An 18,498-nucleotide genomic window follows, 5' to 3' on the forward strand; every position below is an offset into this window, starting at 1 on the left:
TTTCTTTGAATGTGCTGAAAGCTAAATTATTTATTAAAATAATGATCTTTTTTCATCTAGAGTTTGGGATAACACACGATCACGTGTATGCATTTCACCAAAGAGATGAGTCAACGTTTACCTGTTTCTCTGAGCACCTGCTTAATTTGTCCTTATGAGTTTCAGTTTTCATCATCTAGATGACTATAGTTCTGTTCTGTATTGTAGTTTCTCAGTGAGACATGTTCACAAAATATTTAACAGACAGTTGCTTTTGAAACTTTATCCATCCTGATTTTCAATGTTATACTTTGGAGTTGATACTTACTTTGGCGATTGGATTCCTTTTTGAGTTGTCTTCACCTTCACGACATGCCGCTGCGAACTTGATCCATTCACGTTTCTGCCTTCGGATCGAATGCCATTTAATGGTGCCATTTTTAGTGTTATAATCTCTTACCTTAAATGACAGCAATAAACAAATGGTATATATTAATTTGAATTCGTAATTCAAATTCCACTGAGATTTTTGGAAGAGGATATAATCTCAGAAACAGACGATATTTAATTGGGAAAATTGGTAATTTTGGTAATCTATTAATTTTAGCATTATATGACCTTTACCTATAAGAATACATTTTCTTCAGAAAATATATTGTTATTCTCAAATTATTTTCTTGTTTAAAAATTTGGAAAAATGGATTTGTTGTATATTACCTGGATTCGGAATTCACTGTTAACTTCTACCACCACCTGTAAAAAATAAGATAATCACACTAGTTATTTTTTAATTAAATACTTTAAAATTTATATCATCCAGTTACTTTAAAAATGACATGAAACCATTGGCTTGTGAGTCATTAAAATTATTTTATCAGCCAAATAGCAGGTGGATTTGGTTTATGTCTTCGGTCTGATGATGATGCTAAGAATTTTTGTTTTTACCTTTCGATTTACTCTTCTCTTTATTACTATTATTTTATACTTGTATTTCTCCCTAAATAAGAAATTTTCAACTTTTAATTGAATTTATTTGGAATTGCAAAGTATGAAAAATTTTATTTGTATCACTGATATAAGAAAATTATAGTTTGCATTTAAAAATACTAAGAGTAGTAATTAAAAAATATTAAAAAGTTCTTTTTATAATTTTAATTGTATCATAAAAGAAAATATAAACAATGAGTATCTACTTTAAAAAAAGTCACAATAGATAATTCAGAAAATAAATATTTATGATCAATATGAGAAGTGTAAAAAGATGTTTTTATTGTGAGAATTACATATCCATTGTGTATTTAATATTAATAATTATGATTTTTACTATTCTTATAATTTATTAAATAATAACTCGGTATTAGATTATGTATTTATGTAAATCTATGCACTTAATCATCACAACAAATACATGTGGTCATGACTAATACTATCTCCATTTTACAGATAAGGAAATTTGAGTCTTGGATATTAACTTATGGCTAAATATAATTCAATACAATTTAGCACAATTTAGCACAAATTTGCACTTGAGCTGTGGGTTTTACAATAAAATATGAGATAGCCTATTCCCTCAAGTAAATTGCTACTAAGTAAAACGTGCTACAAAGAATTTATACTGTAACTTTAAGAACTCGAAAAATTCTGATTTTAAACTAATCTATTATCCTTGTGATTGGTAATATTTACATACAATGATAGTAATACAGCACGAAGAAAAAAAAGAAAAGTAAATCACCTAAATTTTAAAACATATAACTGACATATTATCTGTAGAACCCATCTTGGACGCAGAACTGAAATGATGAAATGATGTTCATGTAAATGCATGCTCCTTGCTACCTGTGAATTTATGAACACTCTTCCCTCTCTCTTGTTTGTGAGTGTGGGATGGGACATGGGCATACCTTATTCGTCTGTTTGAAAGGCATTTCTTCATAGCTGCAGAATTGTGCATGCATCTGTTATCTGTTATTGCACTTCCCTTACTGCATTGGAGCATCAGTGCTTGCTGTTTGTTTTGGAAAACTATGCAGATGACTAAGAAATATTTCCAGCTTTATGAAGCTGGGTCATTCTTTTTCCCATGAGAGACAACTTGGGCAGAAGACCAAGTAGGTTTCGCCATACAGTCAGACTCTCAATTGGATCTGTAATCTAAAAACTGCCACGTCTGCTTAAAAATGTGGTGGGTTGGTGTAAGCTTATTTTCTATTGCTCAGAGTCTAGAATAAACTCTGATACAAAGTCACTCTTGGACTTTCAAAGGCAAAATAGTGAAATCTGAGTCTTGATAGAGTTGGAAAATCTTCAATATATTTCCTCAATTCTCTGAACTTTAGTTTCCTCACTTGTAATGACAAAAGTAGACTAAATTTTATACAGGTAACTTTGCAGCTCTAATATTAAATGCCTGTGTGCAGTAGGAAAATACTGAAGTACTTAGATGTGGGAAGGGCATGATAAAATTGTGGTTTCAAAGCTTACTCTGACAACGGTTGGTAGGACTAGTGACAACACTCGGTAGGACTAGTGGGAAGAGGCGGTGATTACAGACTCTTGTGGGTCTCTGTATCACAGCAGACTGGAGGTGAGAAGGAGGTACCCTGGAGCAGAGGCAGAGGCAGAGGGAGTGGACGGGGAAAGATTAAGGGATACTGCACTATAGCATTGGCAGGGCTTGAGAACAAATGGGATGGGGGTGTTCAAGCGAGGGAGGAACCTCAGGGGATGGCAGTTTTAAACTGTGGGACTGGGAACAAGACAGCAATAGAATTTAGCAGATTAGAACACATTGAGTTTGAGATGTCAGATAATGCCTGGGTGAAGATGATCAGCAACTGGAAACATGGATCAAAAGTTGAGCAAAAGTTCAAACTGGATATGTAGATTTTGAGGTACATCTGCTCAGGCGGGCTGGTTGAAATCATGTGAGAATTTGAAATTCCTGAAGTAGAGGATACAATCAAGAAGCAGCCTGCAATTGAGGATAAAACTAGAAGAATTTCTACATTTATTGAACTAGGAACAAGGACAACAAACGAATAAAAAAAAAGGAAGGAGAAGGCCGGGAGTGGTGGCTCATGCCTGTAATTCCAGCACTTTGGGAGGCCGATGCGGGTGGATCACGAGGTCAGGAGATCAAAACTATCCTGGCCAATGCGGTGAAACCTCGTCTCCACTAAAAATACAAAAATTAGCTGGACATGGTGGTGCGTGCCTGTAGTCCCAGCTACTTGGGAGGCTGAGACAGGAGAATCAGTTGAACCCGGGAGGCAGAGGTTGTAGTGAGCCAAGATTGCACCACTGCACTCCTGGGGACAGAGCAAGACTTTGTCTCAAACAAACAAACAAACAAAACCAAAAGGAAGGCTAGGAGGAGTGGCGAAAGAAGCAATAGGAAAATATAATGCATTATAATGGAGGTCAGAGGAAAAGGAAAATGGAAAGACAGATGGGGTTGAAAGAGATAATGTAAAAAAGTTGAGCAGAGTGAATTCTGAGGAAATCCTGAGGTTCTGAGGGACCTTCAAGAGAATATTTTTAGCGGGATGGAACATGCACTTGCTTGACAGCAAGGGGTTAGGAAATAAGAGGAGGAGAGGAAGACATAAAGATGGTCACTTTTTCAAGATATTAGTGATAAAAGGGAACAGAGGGACAAGATGGTAGGATTAGATATAGCATTCAATGACATTTTTTGAGAGAGGGGAACCTAAGGATTTTTGAAAGTTTAGAAGCTAGGAGGAGATTTTGATTTAAAAGGAGATGTTCAGAAGGAAGATTCTTACAGAAGTGTTGTGATGGGGAGAGCAGGAGAGAACGAGCAGAAAAAGAAAGGACCTCAAAGACAAAGGCAAGAAAAGATAGAGATTAAAATCAATCAATTAGGAAAGGGAAATTGGAAGACATTGTACTAAATGACCTAGACTTTGTCCCTGGAGTAAGGGTGAGGTGGATGGAGATTAAAATCAATAAATTAGGAAAGGGAAATGGGAGGACACTCTCCTAAATGACCTAGACCTTGTCCCTGGAGTAAGGGTGAGGTTATTTTCTGGCAATTAAGGGAGAAGTTTGGATTCCCAAATGAGTTTGGAGTGTGCGCTATGGAGGCTGTGATGGAGATTTACCTAGAGATGAACACAGGGGTTGTCAGGCTGAGTATATCTCAGCTGTCTTGCCCGGTGGATAGGGATGTTGGGGTAAGTCATTAAATCAATCTGTGCCTCAGTTTCCTCAGCTGTATATGAGACTAAAAGTCCCCTCTAGTCCTAAAATTCTGTGAAAGCAGTAAATAATTCACCTGAAATGCATCCTCAATGAGTTTTCCCTTCGTTTCTGTGTTAAGAATCAATCCATATATGTACTTTTTAAAAGCTACAGGAGACAAAATTGCAGGCTAATTTTATGAAATCCCCAATTACAGTAATTTTTCATGTTTTTCTTTTTAATATTGAAGTTCATGCTTCCTTGCACATAATAAAAATGAGTTTGAGGGTAACAAGCTATTTTTATTTTTAAAAATCTCTTGCATTTAACAATTGTGAGATGGTCTTCCCAGTCACTTTTTTAAGCATTCAATTCTAACATAATTGTTAAGTTTTTGTTAAGCATTCAATTCTAATGTAATTGTTAACTTTTATATACATAGCAAGGATGCACTTGAAACAAAGCTAAAATATCACAATTTGCTTTATTTAAAAACCTCCTCTTGCATTTACTTTGTACTGCTCTGACAAAGGGTATCAGCCTGGGGTTGACAACACCTCAATGGGTTGAATTCTCTAATTTATTCTTTTTGTTTGTGTATTTTACAAGTACATACTGAATGTGAGTTATGTGGATCCAATGCTAGATTAAGACTTTTAAAGGCCTAAAAATATTATAGTAAGCCTCAGATGAAATGCAAAGTGAATTTAATACTACACTATTAAAATGCTGGGGAAATCCAGTATTATTGTTTCTATGTTTAATAGTGTAATAATTTTTTGGAGTGTGTGGGGGAAGAGCTGTATAAACTATTCAAAAATTTCCTTGTGGTACCTCTGCTGTGTGTGATTAGACATCTTTTGAGCAATCTTGCACTAGTGCAGGGCACTATAAGGGATACAAAGGCAAATCAGACATAGAACCTGCCTTCAAATAACTTACAGTCCTGCAGTTTTACAAGCAACAGGCAACCATTAATTTGTAGAGATGTGATTTCTCATTAGACAAGTATGGAAAACTGTGCCCTATTCTCATAGACCAATTAAGAGTATGGATCAGCAGCCAATGGGATTAAAAAAAATTTGACCTGTCTAAGTCCATTGAAGGAATTTGCATATCAAGCATAATCAGCAAGGGTGGCATGACCCAGCACTGGGCAGGGGTGTTCCCTGAGTTGAGGGAGCACTATAAATCTAATTGCGACGCCTGGCAGAGCAGGCTTCCTGCTGAGGCAATGTCTATTAGGACACAGGGATACTCAGCAACCATGTCTTTGATGAATGTGTCATGGAGAAAGAGTTACCAGAAATTAAGTGCTCTGGGTAGAGATAAGATAATTTCTAGACTGATGAGATTTGTTAAACAAGTGAATCTTATTCCTAGGGCCAGCCTTTCAGATTTAAGACAGCATTCTTCAGTGCTTTAGGTTCTACTCTTTCCTAAAACAGGGATGACAAAATGTTTTTACTTTGCGGCAACTCAAACCAATTGAGCGATGATGTTTGTACTCTCTGTTTCTGTAAAGGTGACGGAAGATGCTAATCCTAAATCTGCAGTGAAATAATAAAGCTTTTATGAACACCATATATAACTGTTAATGATGATACTTGAATGCAATTTGTAAGTTTCACTGAATACATGAACAGAAACATTCCTTCCATTCTCTATAAAATATTTTACTGAAACACTAATCTCTATGCTGTATATCACTATAATACATGCTCAAGACGGCACAAAGAGCCCTCTCTTTTGCGTGCCTTCTGTTTGGTCTGTACTAGTTTGTTAGTCCTTCTTTTGCTTTAGGCATCTGTGAATGCAATTATGGGGACTTAAGATGTCTTCAAGTAAGTTTAGGAACTGTGTAATGAAATGTGTTTTATTTTCTGTGCATTTCAGCCTGAGTGCTGAAAGTACTCTTAAAAACTCCTGCTCGTATTTTACAGAATTTCAATTCAGTTCAAACTGTGGAGTTAGTTTATCAGGTGGTCAGAGGGTTGGAGTTTTGTTTGTTTGTTTGTTTATTTGTTTTGAAATGAAATATTAACCCATAGAAAGAAGGGGAACATGGTTACTATAATGAACCAAAATAATCAGATCATTCATTGTCATAGATAAAAGTCATTTTCTCTGTTCTTTGAGCTTGAGCTGCAGAAATTTACCTTTTTAGAAAAAGACATCTTCATATTTGTAGTGACTTAAACGGACTAATTGGACCTGGCAAAGTTGCAAGTAATTTTCAGAAATCATTAAAACCATAGAGATCCCGCTGGCTCTGTTTTGCTTTCCCACAGTGACCATGCTGTACTTTTTACCATTGTCATACACATGCACACAGATTTCTTTTATCTGGTGCATAGGAAGCATTGTTCTCTGGCCTAGAGAAAATACATTCTAACTCCTTTCCCTACTCCATGCAATGATTATACGGAAACAAAAAGAAGAAAGCAAAATAGATGTAGAATTAACAAAACGTGTTTGACTTGCAGTGTTATAGCAGGTGTAATCTCTTGTCTGTCTAGGAGACTTGTCAGAACAATAGACTAGCCATAGAGCAATCTTGTTTGCTGTAAGAGCAGCTCCTCCAGCTTTGTTCTCCCTGATTCAACCCACTCATTTGAACAAGGTTCACAACCTTCAGATGCATTGAGCTGAATACACAGTATGCTTGCAAACAGATAGTTACCCAGGTCTCAGGTGGATGTGCTTAAAAGACATGACCAATTTGAATATCTTAAAGGCCTTAACTACGGTACAAACACACTTCCTAATGCAGGTTCCCACTTACTGACTTTGAGTAGAGATGAATATAAAGACTTTACATAGATTTTTTTCACTTTTTGGTAAAAGCACGCATTTATAATGAGACTAGAAGAAAGATAACTGAAATAATTTGCTATAGTGGGTGGTTGTTTTGAAGAAAAAAGTATTTTAAAGAAAAATACAGATTAGGAAACTCCAAAGGACAATTACCAAAATTATCCCATGTGGCAAAATCAGTACTTAAAATAAATTTTGATCTTCCAAACCTTAGAAAGTGAAATGTTTAAAAAAAAAAAAAAGCTGTCATGTCAATGTGAAAATGAAACATTGTAATTCATGATAGTGTAAGTTATTTGAGAAATAATTTTCATAAGGCATGTGAGAGACTTGTGATTGATTTCAATATAAAATAAGGTAACCTCCTCTTCCCCCATTCCCAAAAACAACCCATAAACCAACAAAAAACAATCTAGGCACAGCCAGAGAAAGTTCAATAAAGATAAACGATTTTGATGATGATACATTTTATTGAAGAATGACTAAATAGAAAGTGATTGTTTAAAGATATTTGATATGCTGTAATTAATTTGAAATAAATAAATCAAGAAATAAGGTACATCTTAGAGATTCTATGAAAGTTAGTGTACACCTTTCTGAACAAGCTGATCAACTAAAACTATAATAGCCCTTAATGGATCAAATTTATTTGAAATTTTAAGTCAAAGTATTTGATTACTGACAATATGAAACTCTTGCATTTCAAATGACATACTGTATGATGCTCAGTGATCCCTACCAAACCCTAAGTAATGAAATCAACTGATCCTAAATATCCACTGAAAAGAGTATGGGATAAGACTAATGTTTGAAGGAAAGCTTGGAAGTAAAGCCACCATTTTACTGATGCTCATTTATAACTAAATCCACTGATTATGTCCTGCCTTAGTTAATAAACTGAATTCAAACTAACCAGCATACCTTGAATCAAAGATCTAACTTATTATACCAACCCAACATTCCAGTTCAAAAATCAAGCAAGTAGAAACAAATGTGAACCACAGCATTATACATCCTGCCAAGCTGGAGGGCAATTGACTTGGCACCTGCCTTTTTGAATTACATTAACCTTATTGTGAGAGAGATTACAATTTTCAAATTTTCACTGAAAGTGAAATTGACATAATACATTAGTGGTGCACTTAGTATTATCTCTACAAAGAGAAAACGAATTACATGTAAGGGGGCAATGGTAAAGTATTTCATCACATTCGTCTGACCATCAAGTGCACAACTTTTGTATCACAGTCATCACTGACATTCCAGTAGTAAGATCAAGTGTAATAATAGTTATATTTACTCTTTAATTGTAGCCACTTCTTCACTTCATATGTCATTTATAAACCTCCTATACTGCCATTTTTTGAAATTAAAAATGTTTTAAATAAAATCATAAACAGTGTGGGGCTTTGTAAAGTAGTGATACAGATTCTAACCAAATATGCAACTGATGAGTTTATTTGGATAGCGAGGCCAGCCACAAACTGCTATGATTTTAAATTATGTGGATGCCATTTTTATGTTTTAAAAATTAGAGTAATTCCACTATCAAAGATACTAAAAAAAAAAAAAACAAAAAAACAAAATTAGGTTAAAAACCCAGACACACTTGTGATATTTAGTTTAAAAGCCCTCTTGCAAGAGATTTTGAACCACAAAGTGCTACTAACTAGCGATAGGAATTTCCTAAATTCAATATTTTCCCAGCATGACTTAGCAATGACTTCAATGTCGGAGATGTAATACAATGAGTTGACACTGATGCATTAACATGATATTGAGTCTTCAGTTAGAGAGAAATGCTATTGAAAAATCTAGTTCATAAAATCACCTTGTCATTAACATATATTTTAAATGGGTTTAGGTTAGAAATAATGCCTACTAACATTTTCTAAAAAGTTTTCACTTGTTTACAATGAGCATGATTATGAAGGGTTTTTACCAGAATCCACTCACCAGAAAAATGAACAGCACTGCAGCTACTCTGAAGAAACGCCAGTCCATCTCTGCTGGATTCTCTTACATCCAAGACCAAGGGAGTTTTGTTTGTTCTTCTCTGTTCTTTTTCTTTCTCCCACTCAGCTGGTGTCTGATTAAAATAATTTCTCAGTAGATGTTCTTACATGCAGGCTTTGAGGTGTTTCTGCCTTCCTCTGGGAGAAGGACTGAAGGTACGTATAACCAGTCTGGATCCCCACCCTAAAAACTTGGGCTGGTCTCACTGAAATGCTTGACAAGATCATCATTGCTCCCAGGTAAAAACTTGGGGACACACCCTTCTTCTAGCTGAAAAGCAACTCTCGATGGGGCAAGGAAGATTCACTCCTTTACTGAAGGTTTTCAGTAGCAGGCTCTTAAAGTGAACAGAAATGTGGAGGGTTATACAGGTGATGGGGGCTTCTCACCCCATGCTTTCTTTATAGCTAGTTTAGTTTCTCCCCATATTCAACAGGCAGGTATAACTTGAATGCTCATATTATTCATTCGATTAGCTGTTTGTAGCCAAACCCTCGGGTCATAGTAGAAAATTACAAATTTTCCATTTTAGTAGATGTTGGGAAAGTTTCAGTTATTTTCAGCTGTTAAGAGAAGGAAAATTTGCTAATGCGAGTGAGGCTTTCTTAAAGTTATTAATTCCAATAAGTAAAACTGTGATGCTTATAATTATTAGAACCTCTGCATAAGTCACAATTCCCATTAACTGACCAGCCTTAAGTCTAAGGAATCCTCCATTTTCCCTCTAAAGGAATGATTTTCTTTCCCTAAGTATTTTTCTTTCTTTATGATTCTTTTTTTTTAAATACAATAAAACAAAAATTTAAATATTACTAAACTTAATTAAGGGTGAATAGTGAGGACTATCAATTAAAATCCTGATAATAATTTTAAAAATGAGATTTGGTGCCTGAAATACTAATGGAAACACAGAAAGCTGCTCAACAGGTGAGGTGGGTTAAAAGTCAATGACAATTCCCAAGCACAGAGCCAAGAATCTGTACAGTGAGCCAATTAGAACACAGGGAATACACTGAAGAAATGGCTGCCTACACATGTAGATGGGAAACTGAATGCAGCCCTGAGGTTTGTGAAAACAAATAGCAACCTTCACAAGGCAGCATTTGGACATATTTTTGGACTCTCTTCTCTTCCCCTGACAATGTCTAGTATAAATATTGTGAGTGGCAGGAAGCTCATAGGCACTAGATGCCCTCAGAGTTTGAAACAGCTACTTGGAACAAGAGACCTATCTGATGAGATGTTGATTATGGTCAAAAAGTACTCAAAATGTCTCCAAAAGGAAGAATATCTCTGAGGGTCAGAGAGTCTATAGAAGGCTGTCATTTCACTACAGATTTGTGGCAAAGAAGATGCATGGTTTGAATTTTCATATTATCCATCATAGACTGTAGAGGGTAGGAGATAGCCTGCCCATGTTTATTTGCAGTGAATAAGAATGCTTATGATTGTAAATAGCAGATGTAAATAAATAAAATTTAGAAAGATGGGTTGGTCAATTTTCTCTAATGAGAAATGTCAAGTAAAATAGACTGCATAAACCTATGACTTAGTCTGAGCAATATATTAGTATCAGGTTGTCTGACCATGAATAACAGAAGACTCATTGGGCACCAGACACAACTGGACCTACTCTTGCAGCTTTCCAGTGGCAAGTCAATGTGTATGTACCTTGGATTCTGGGCACGATGCTAGGACATGCACGGGGCCTTCTTCATCCATTAAATTACCTTTCCTTAAACCCAACCCTGACTCCACCTCTAACTCAATGCCTCACTCCAACCTTCCTATCTGACTAGGTGATTCATAAGGCAGCAACCTCCCAAACATGTTTCTGGAGAGGAGGTGTGGTAGAACTCCAGCACTGCAGAGCAGCGTCTGTGTTGGCAATCACATGAGAGCCAATTAGATGTTAAACACAGTGGGAGAGGGAAATTATTAATCACTTTCTCTCCTTTGCCTCCTTCCCTACCTTTTTCTGTTTCTTACTCATTTTAATGTCCTCAGAACAGTGGTATCCAGTAGAAATTTCTGCAATATGAAAATGTTCTCTCTTTATGCTATCAGATATGGTAGCCACTTATAATATGTGGCCACTGAGAATTTAAAATATGGTTATTATGACTAAGGAAAAGAATATTTAACTTTGCTTAATTTAAGTTTAAATAACCACATGTGGCTAGTGGTTACCATATTGGACAGTGCAGACATCGTTGCTTTTGTTGTCTATCTTCTCTCTTACTCCAAGATTTAATTCCTTCTGGTTTTTACAAACTCAACTCTCTTCAATCTACCCTATGCCTTTTCTTAACTGAGAACTCCACCGTTGTTCCAGCTTTCAATTAGCACATTTAATTAGTTTTCCTTCACGTACTCCTATCTCAGTTGGTCCTGTCCCTTTTCCTGACTTAGTGGTCCTCTTTCCTAATGCCAATGAGTTAGCATACTTTACAACATAGGCAACACAAACCATTCCATTTCCGCATTCACATTGTTTTCAATTCTTTCTTCCAGCAATCTCATCTGTAACCTCACATCACACTGTTGCTTCTTCTTTCCCATCTCAGTGAACTCCTTTTCTTTACTCTGAACGTTGTTCAGTATGTGTACCTGCATGTACATAGCAACAGTTCTCATTTCATAAAAATTTTGTGAAATTTGGGGTGATTTTTCCGTCTGGAATTTCCCTGGTGAGCTGACAAAGTTTTCCATAGAGACTAAAATTCTCTAGAGAAAAGGATTTTCCTCTTTTTAAGAAGGCATTGCAAACTCCAGAATGTATCTTAAGTGTTTGCATTTCTACATTTGTTGTTAGCTTGAAATATTGCAATACCTTTTAAGAAAACAATCAGCCTCTATAAAAGTAATTTTGAAAAACAAAATAATCTGCTTATTTAACAAAGGTAACATGTTGTATTGATCTAGAAGTTCTCAAGCCTAAAGACAGTAACTGTTTTATCCACCTTCATTTACATAGCATCCATAGCATGAATTCGTATTTCAGAGAAATTCTTTGGAATGTGCTTTTTTTCCATTTAGCAATAAAGTATTTTTAAATTGATATATAGTAGCTGTACATATTTTCGGGGTGCATGTGATGTTTGCATACCTGTATGCGTTGTTATAATGATTAACTCAGGGCAACTGTGACATCTGTCACCTCAAACATTTATTATGTCCTTGTGTTGGGTAGCTTACAATTCTTCTCTTGTAGCTATATTGAAATATACCATAAATTACTGTTAACTATGTTTTAATGTTATATGTGAACCTCTAGTTTTACATATGTGTCTAAATTTTCCTAATGAACTCTACAAATTGTTTAAAAAATAGGTGAAAGGTAAAAAACTTAAAACTGGAGGAGAAATTGAAGTAAATATGTTAGGCATTATATAAATAAAAATTTTCTTTTTGCCTCTATAGTGTTGTAATATTCCCATGAGATATATTGATTGTAGATCTTGTTCACATTGTTTGAAATTAAACTATTCCTCAAAGAGTCAATGTCACACCCACATATGTCTGGGAGATGGGGGTTGCATTTTAAATTAAAAGATACTTTTCTTTTTAATATATAACAATCACATGCAATGTCTGGTTGGTAAGTGGATTTTTGGTTTGGACAAAAGAGCAACAGAAGTAATTTTGGAATATTGAATATCTTGGAAAATTTAAATAGGAACTATAGAAAAGTATGACCTATTTTATCAGGTTATATTATATTACGTCTTTTTATTTTTTTTTTGAGATGCATCTAGCTCTCTTGCCCAGGCTGGAGTGCAGTAGCGCGATCTCAGCTCACTGCAACCTCTGTCTCCCAGAACAAGTAATTCTTGTGCCTCAGCCTCCCGAGTAGCTGGGTCTACAGGTGTGAGCCACTACGCCCAGCTAATTTTTTGTAGTTTTAGTAGAGATGGGGTTTCACCATGTTGCCAGGCTGGTCTTGAGCTCCTGACCTCAAGCATTCTACCTTTCTCAGCCTCCCAAAGTGCTTGGATTACAGGTGTGAGCCACCGTGCCTGGCCATATTATGTCTATTTTTACAGATATGTGAATTATGTTAGGAGTGAAATGTCATGATGATGGAAATTTTCTTCATGATAGTTCAGCAATGAAACAGATAAAATAAATATGACAAAATATTAACAACTGTTAAATCTAAATGATATCGTATGGTTTTCTTTGTTTTGTGTATATTTGAAAATTTTCCTAATAAAAGTAAAAGCAATGAACTTAAGTAGACGTCAGCAAATTATTGCCATGGGTCAAATAGGGTCCACTGTGTGGTTTTTGTTTTTTTTTTAGTTGAACACGGTCATAGTCATTTGCATATAAATTGTGGCTCCTTTCACTCTACAACAGCAGGGCTAAGAAGTTATGACAGAGACCATGTTGGTGTAGAAAGCCTAAAATAATTACTTCTCTTGCCCTTTACAGAAAATGTTTGACAATCCCTTGACTAGATGAATAGATTATAGCTTGCAGTACAAATATGACTCATGAGTAGATTAGTTGATTTTAGGAGAAGTCACAAAATTGATCTCAAGGATGTGAACAGAAATCACGTTGACTGAAAGTAACCATTAAAATTTAAAAACCTAGGCCAGGCGTGGTGGCTCTTGGCTGTAATCCCAGCACTTTGGGAGGCCGAGGGGGGCGGATCACTTGAGGACAGAAGTTCGAGAGCAGCCTGGCCAACATAGTGAAACCCCATCTCTACTAAAAAATACAAAAATTAGTCAGGTGTGGTGGCAGACACCTGTAATCCCAGCTACTTGGGAGGCTGAGGCAGGAGAATTGCTTAAACTGGGGAGGGGGAGGCTGCAGTGAGCTGGGATGGTGCCACTGCACTACAGCTTGGGCAACAGAGTGAGACTCCATCTCAAATTGAAAAAAAAAAAATTAAAAAAACCAATCACTGAGAAAAAGATATTTACAATAAAACTGTAGTTTTAGTTTTATATGTTTAGAGAGATTTTGTTTATAATTGACCAAAATAATCTACAGCCTAACTCTTCTTCCTTTCTTTCTAGATCTAAGGGAAATCTTAATTATTTTTCTCTAGTCAATTCTAGAATGAGAATTCAACAGCATTACATCTTTTTATGCCTTTCTCTATATAGAAACAATGTTTATGAACAAGGGAAAATCTTAAATGATTTTGAGAACTGTGACCTCTATCTAATATGTGAGTATTTTATGATGAAATAAGAATGGTGAAAGAGACTAAGCTATTATTACTTGTGTTTTGAAGAAGTTAAAAATATATGATAATTCTGAGTATTGCTACATGTTCATCACTGTACTAGGCACTGTGTTCAAAACAATTTTGAACTCTGCTCTTAAGGAGCTTACCTTGTAGCTACAAACACACTGACACAGAAGTATTTCTACTCCCTTCTGGAAGACTGTTCTACTCATACACCTATGTGGGTTAGCCACCATCCCACTGTAGTGTTTGGATTTCATGTGCAACTTCAGGCTTTTTTTTGTTTTTTCTTATAATATGTTATCACCAGGCCAGTTCTACAGCATTTATTTTTTTGGCCTACGATATTCCTTGCACTATACTAGTGACTGAGGTTACAAAGATGGATAGAATACGGTCCTTGCCCTCATGAGGCTCCAAGCTAAGTGGAATGGAGAAAACAACAGATTTTTTTTTTCCACTTGCTGAATAGAAGCGTACATAAGATGCTTTGGGAATCCATAGCCCAGTTTTATTGGAGGTGACATGAGAGAAATCTTATAATGTTAATTGCTACACATTTGTGGCATAATAGAACTGATTGCTAAAATACTTAATTGCTTCCTTTCTTTGTAGCTTACCTAAATCTCTCATCTTATACTTTAAATTTTATAGTGTTTAATTGAATGCAGCCATAGTCAATTGCTTCTATTGTCTGCACTTTGCCTTTCGGTCTTCATTTCTGCTCTCATTGTTTCTCTCCAGGCCCCCTTCACCTGGCGTTGCTGTGCATACTTCTGATTATACATTTTGTATCCAAACTCTACATTTTAGTCCATGTTGTATTTCTTTTCCAGAATAGTGTTTCTAAAACATTGCTTTCTTTATGTCATGCCTCTTCTTAAGAAAGTGCTGTAGGCTGGGCGCAGTAGCTAATGCCTGTAATCCCAGCACTTCGGGAAGCTGAGGCAGGAGAATGGCTTGAGCCTGGGAGTTCAAGACAAGCCTGGACAAAATGGAGAAACCCTGCCCCTACAAATGAATGTGAAAATTAGCTGGGTGTGGTGGTGCACACCTGTAGTCCCAGCTACTCAGGAGGCTCAGGTGGGAGTATTGCTTGAGGTTGGGAGGCAGAGGATGTACTGAGCTAAGATCATGCCACCACACTGCAGCTTGGGCAACATTAAGACCCCGTCAAAAAAAAAAAAAAAAAAAAAAAAGGAAAGGAAAGAAAAGAAAAGAAAATGCAGTAACTCCATATTTCCTCTCAGATGAAAATGACTTTACATTGTAAAAACATTATGGCAAATTTATGTCTGCAGGTTATTTATTGTATATGATGGAAACAAAGTGCCATCACCCTTACAGTCTTAAGATTTTTCCACCATTGCCTTTCATTTTTGAAGACCCGGCTTTTGATAGTGATGATACCAATATGAAAGGTAATAGTCGTGATTGATGTTTGTCGAGGATATTTTTCATTTATGGGTATGTGTATAGCCCATGGGCATGTAAACAGCTTACTCCATCATTTTCAGAAACTGTTTGTTGACTGCAGTTTTAAAAATCCAATTGCACTGATGTTTCCTGAGCCCTGGTAGGGACTGCGATAGTTGCCAGGACAATTAAAAAAAATTTACATTTTACTTTAAGTTCTGGGATCCATGTGCAGAATGTGCAGATTTGTTACATAGTTAGAATGGTGATCATTAAAAAGTCAGGAAATGACAGATGCTGGAGAGGATGTGGAAAAATAGGAATGCTTTTACACTGTTGGTGGGAGTGTGAATTATTATTATTTTTTTCTTTCTTTTTTTTTATTTTACTTTAAGTTCTAGGGTACATGTGCATAACGTGCAAGTTTGTTACATATGTATACTTGTGCCATGTTGGTGTGCTGCACCCATCAACTCGTCAGCACCCATCAACTCGTCATTTACATCAGGTATAACTCCCAGTGCAATCCCTCCCCCCTCCCCGCTCCCCGTGATAGGCCCCGGTGTGTGATGTTCCCCTTCCCGAGTCCAAGTGATCTCATTGTTCAGTTGGTGGGAGTGTAAATTAGTTGAATCATTGTGGAAGACAGTGTGGCAATTCCTCAAGGATCTAGAACAAGAAATACCATTTGACCCAGCAATTCCATTACTGGGTGTATACCCAAGGGATTATAAATCATTCTACTATAAAGACACACACACATATATGTTTATTGCAGCACTGTTCACAATAGCGAAGACTTGGAACCAACCCAAATGCCCATCAATGATAGACTGGATAAAGAAAATGTGGCACATATACACCATGGAATACTACACAGCCATAAAAAGGGATGAGTTCATGCCCTTTGCAGGGATATGGATGAAGTTGGAAACCATCATTCTCAGCAAGCCAGGAGAAATTTTTAAAAAATAGATAATAGAAGTTTCAAAGTTTAAGAAGGCTATCATCTTGACTGGATCTCAAAGGTGTGATGAGGCAGGCTTGTTCCTTTTACTAAGCACACTGACATATGTGGTATAGGAAAGACTTATAGTGTTTTATGAGCCCCTGCAAAAGGGAAATAATTTTCCCATTAAAGGAATTTGAGAGCACTTCATGGAAGAGGTAGATTTTGAACTTTTCAGGATGACTACATTCACAACAAATAAAGATGCAGATGTAAAAGAAAGCAGAAAGAAATACATATTTTTCAGGACCCAAAGGAGTCATATTGGACTAGGTGTCTCACTTGTGAGAGTTAGCAGGGCTGATAATAGAATAGAGTGAAGGCAGAACGTGACGGACTTTGAATGCTCTGCTGAGAAATTTGGACTATATTCAATGGCAGATAGAGAACCAGTGTGGGCTTTTGAGCAAGGTATTGACCTTAAAGTTGTGTTTTTGGAGTTTGTCCTGGAAGCTCTGTAATGAGTGGGTAGGCAAGAGACACTACAGGGAGAAAGATGAATTTGGAGGTTACCATAATAGTTTAGGTAAAGAACCTGAAATAGTGTGGTTTCAATGGGAGGGGGAAGAGAGATGGGAGCATGATGAAGTTAAAATAGACAGTAGCCGATGGCAGATTCAAAGGGGGTGGAGGAATAGGGTGATGGAGGCTCAGGGGAAACACTTTGCTTCTTTTGAAATTAGGTGCACAGGGAAGATACTTATCCCATTAATAACAACAACAAAAAAAGAATCTGTTAGAGTTTTTTGTGGAAGAACTGACCAGTTTTTAACATGTAGTTTGTTTGTGTTTTTTCTCTATTTTTACTTTAAAATTCAAACTTTTATCCAGATTTACAATATGTTAACATTTTGTCCTATTAGCTCTTTCTATGCATAAACACATCTTTTGCTAAATAATTTAAAAGTGAGTTGTAGATATTGTGCCACTTAATTACTACAGCATATACCTTATAATAATAAAGACTTTCGCTACACAATCATAGTTTTAGTGTCTTTGTTGCAAAAAGTACTAAAAATTGATGCTAATGAGCTATTTGGCACGCTGAACAAAAAGAATACATGAGTCCATAGTGTTTCTCAACAGGGTGGTGGCGGTGATGAAGAGTAAACTTTTCTTTAGGGAAGATTGCTAGTAAACAGAGAAGAAAATGATAGAAGTAGAAAATTGAGATATTGCACCCAGCAACATAAATAACGGATTCAGACCAAGACCATCAATGGGTATTCATACTATTGAGTAAAAGTTTGTTACAAAACTAGGAGTTTACATGGTCTCCAAGTATCTCACCATCTTACTGATTGATAAAACCTAGTATTGTTAATAATGAGACAAAGTGACAATATGTACCTCCTTTCATGATGTAATGAAAACTATACAATGTCACACACAGTATTCTGGCCCAAAATATTTAACCTGAATTATCAAAAGAAGAAACAATCCAAAAAACATCAATTTTAGAATTTCTAATAAAAAATAACCTGGATCTTTAAAAAATGTCATTGTTATGACATACAAAATATAGTAGGGGATTGTACTAGACCAAAAGAGACTAAACAGACAAAGCATGCGAGGCTTAAAACCTAGATAATGGGTTGATAGGTGCAGCAAACCACCATGGCACATGTATACCTATGTAACAAATCTGCATGTTCTGCACATATGTCGCAGAACTCAAAGAAAAAAAAGAAACAAATACGACGTTCAATCCTTAATTGGATCACAGAGCCTCCATCAACAATAAAGAATAGCAGTAAAGGACATTTTATGGGAAAATGGGCAATTTAAAATTTTGATTTTGGGCATTTTAGACTCTAGAAAAAAATTAAGTTTTTAAATGTTCATT

General features: G+C 36.0%; 2 protein-coding genes across 18 annotated transcripts in view; both read right to left on the bottom strand.

Moving 5' to 3' along the window:
• The window catches only part of DSG1 (desmoglein 1), a 35,372-nt gene extending 26,154 nt beyond the window's left edge, over positions 1–9,218 (bottom strand). The window contains exons 1-3 of the mRNA XM_050768262.1: positions 8,959–9,218; positions 697–732; positions 308–439 (exon numbers count right to left, since the gene is read on the bottom strand). Of these exons, the coding sequence (XP_050624219.1) occupies positions 308–439; positions 697–732; positions 8,959–9,006 (216 nt within the window). The 5' untranslated portion in view covers positions 9,007–9,218. The remainder of the gene's footprint in view (positions 1–307; positions 440–696; positions 733–8,958) is intronic.
• TTR (transthyretin) overlaps positions 1–18,498 on the bottom strand; it is a 1,143,467-nt gene that overhangs the window by 272,044 nt on the left and 852,925 nt on the right. The window contains exon 1 of one of the 17 annotated variants that reach the window (XM_050768299.1): positions 14,973–14,976. The exons of the other annotated variants lie outside the window; for them this stretch is intronic. The gene's annotated coding sequence lies outside the window, so the exon portion shown is untranslated. Of the gene's footprint in view, positions 1–14,972; positions 14,977–18,498 lie in introns of those variants that run through there. 17 annotated transcript variants of the gene reach the window in all.

This window comes from Macaca thibetana, chromosome 18 (genome assembly GCF_024542745.1).
Source record: "Macaca thibetana thibetana isolate TM-01 chromosome 18, ASM2454274v1, whole genome shotgun sequence".
Lineage (NCBI taxonomy): Eukaryota > Metazoa > Chordata > Mammalia > Primates > Cercopithecidae > Macaca > Macaca thibetana.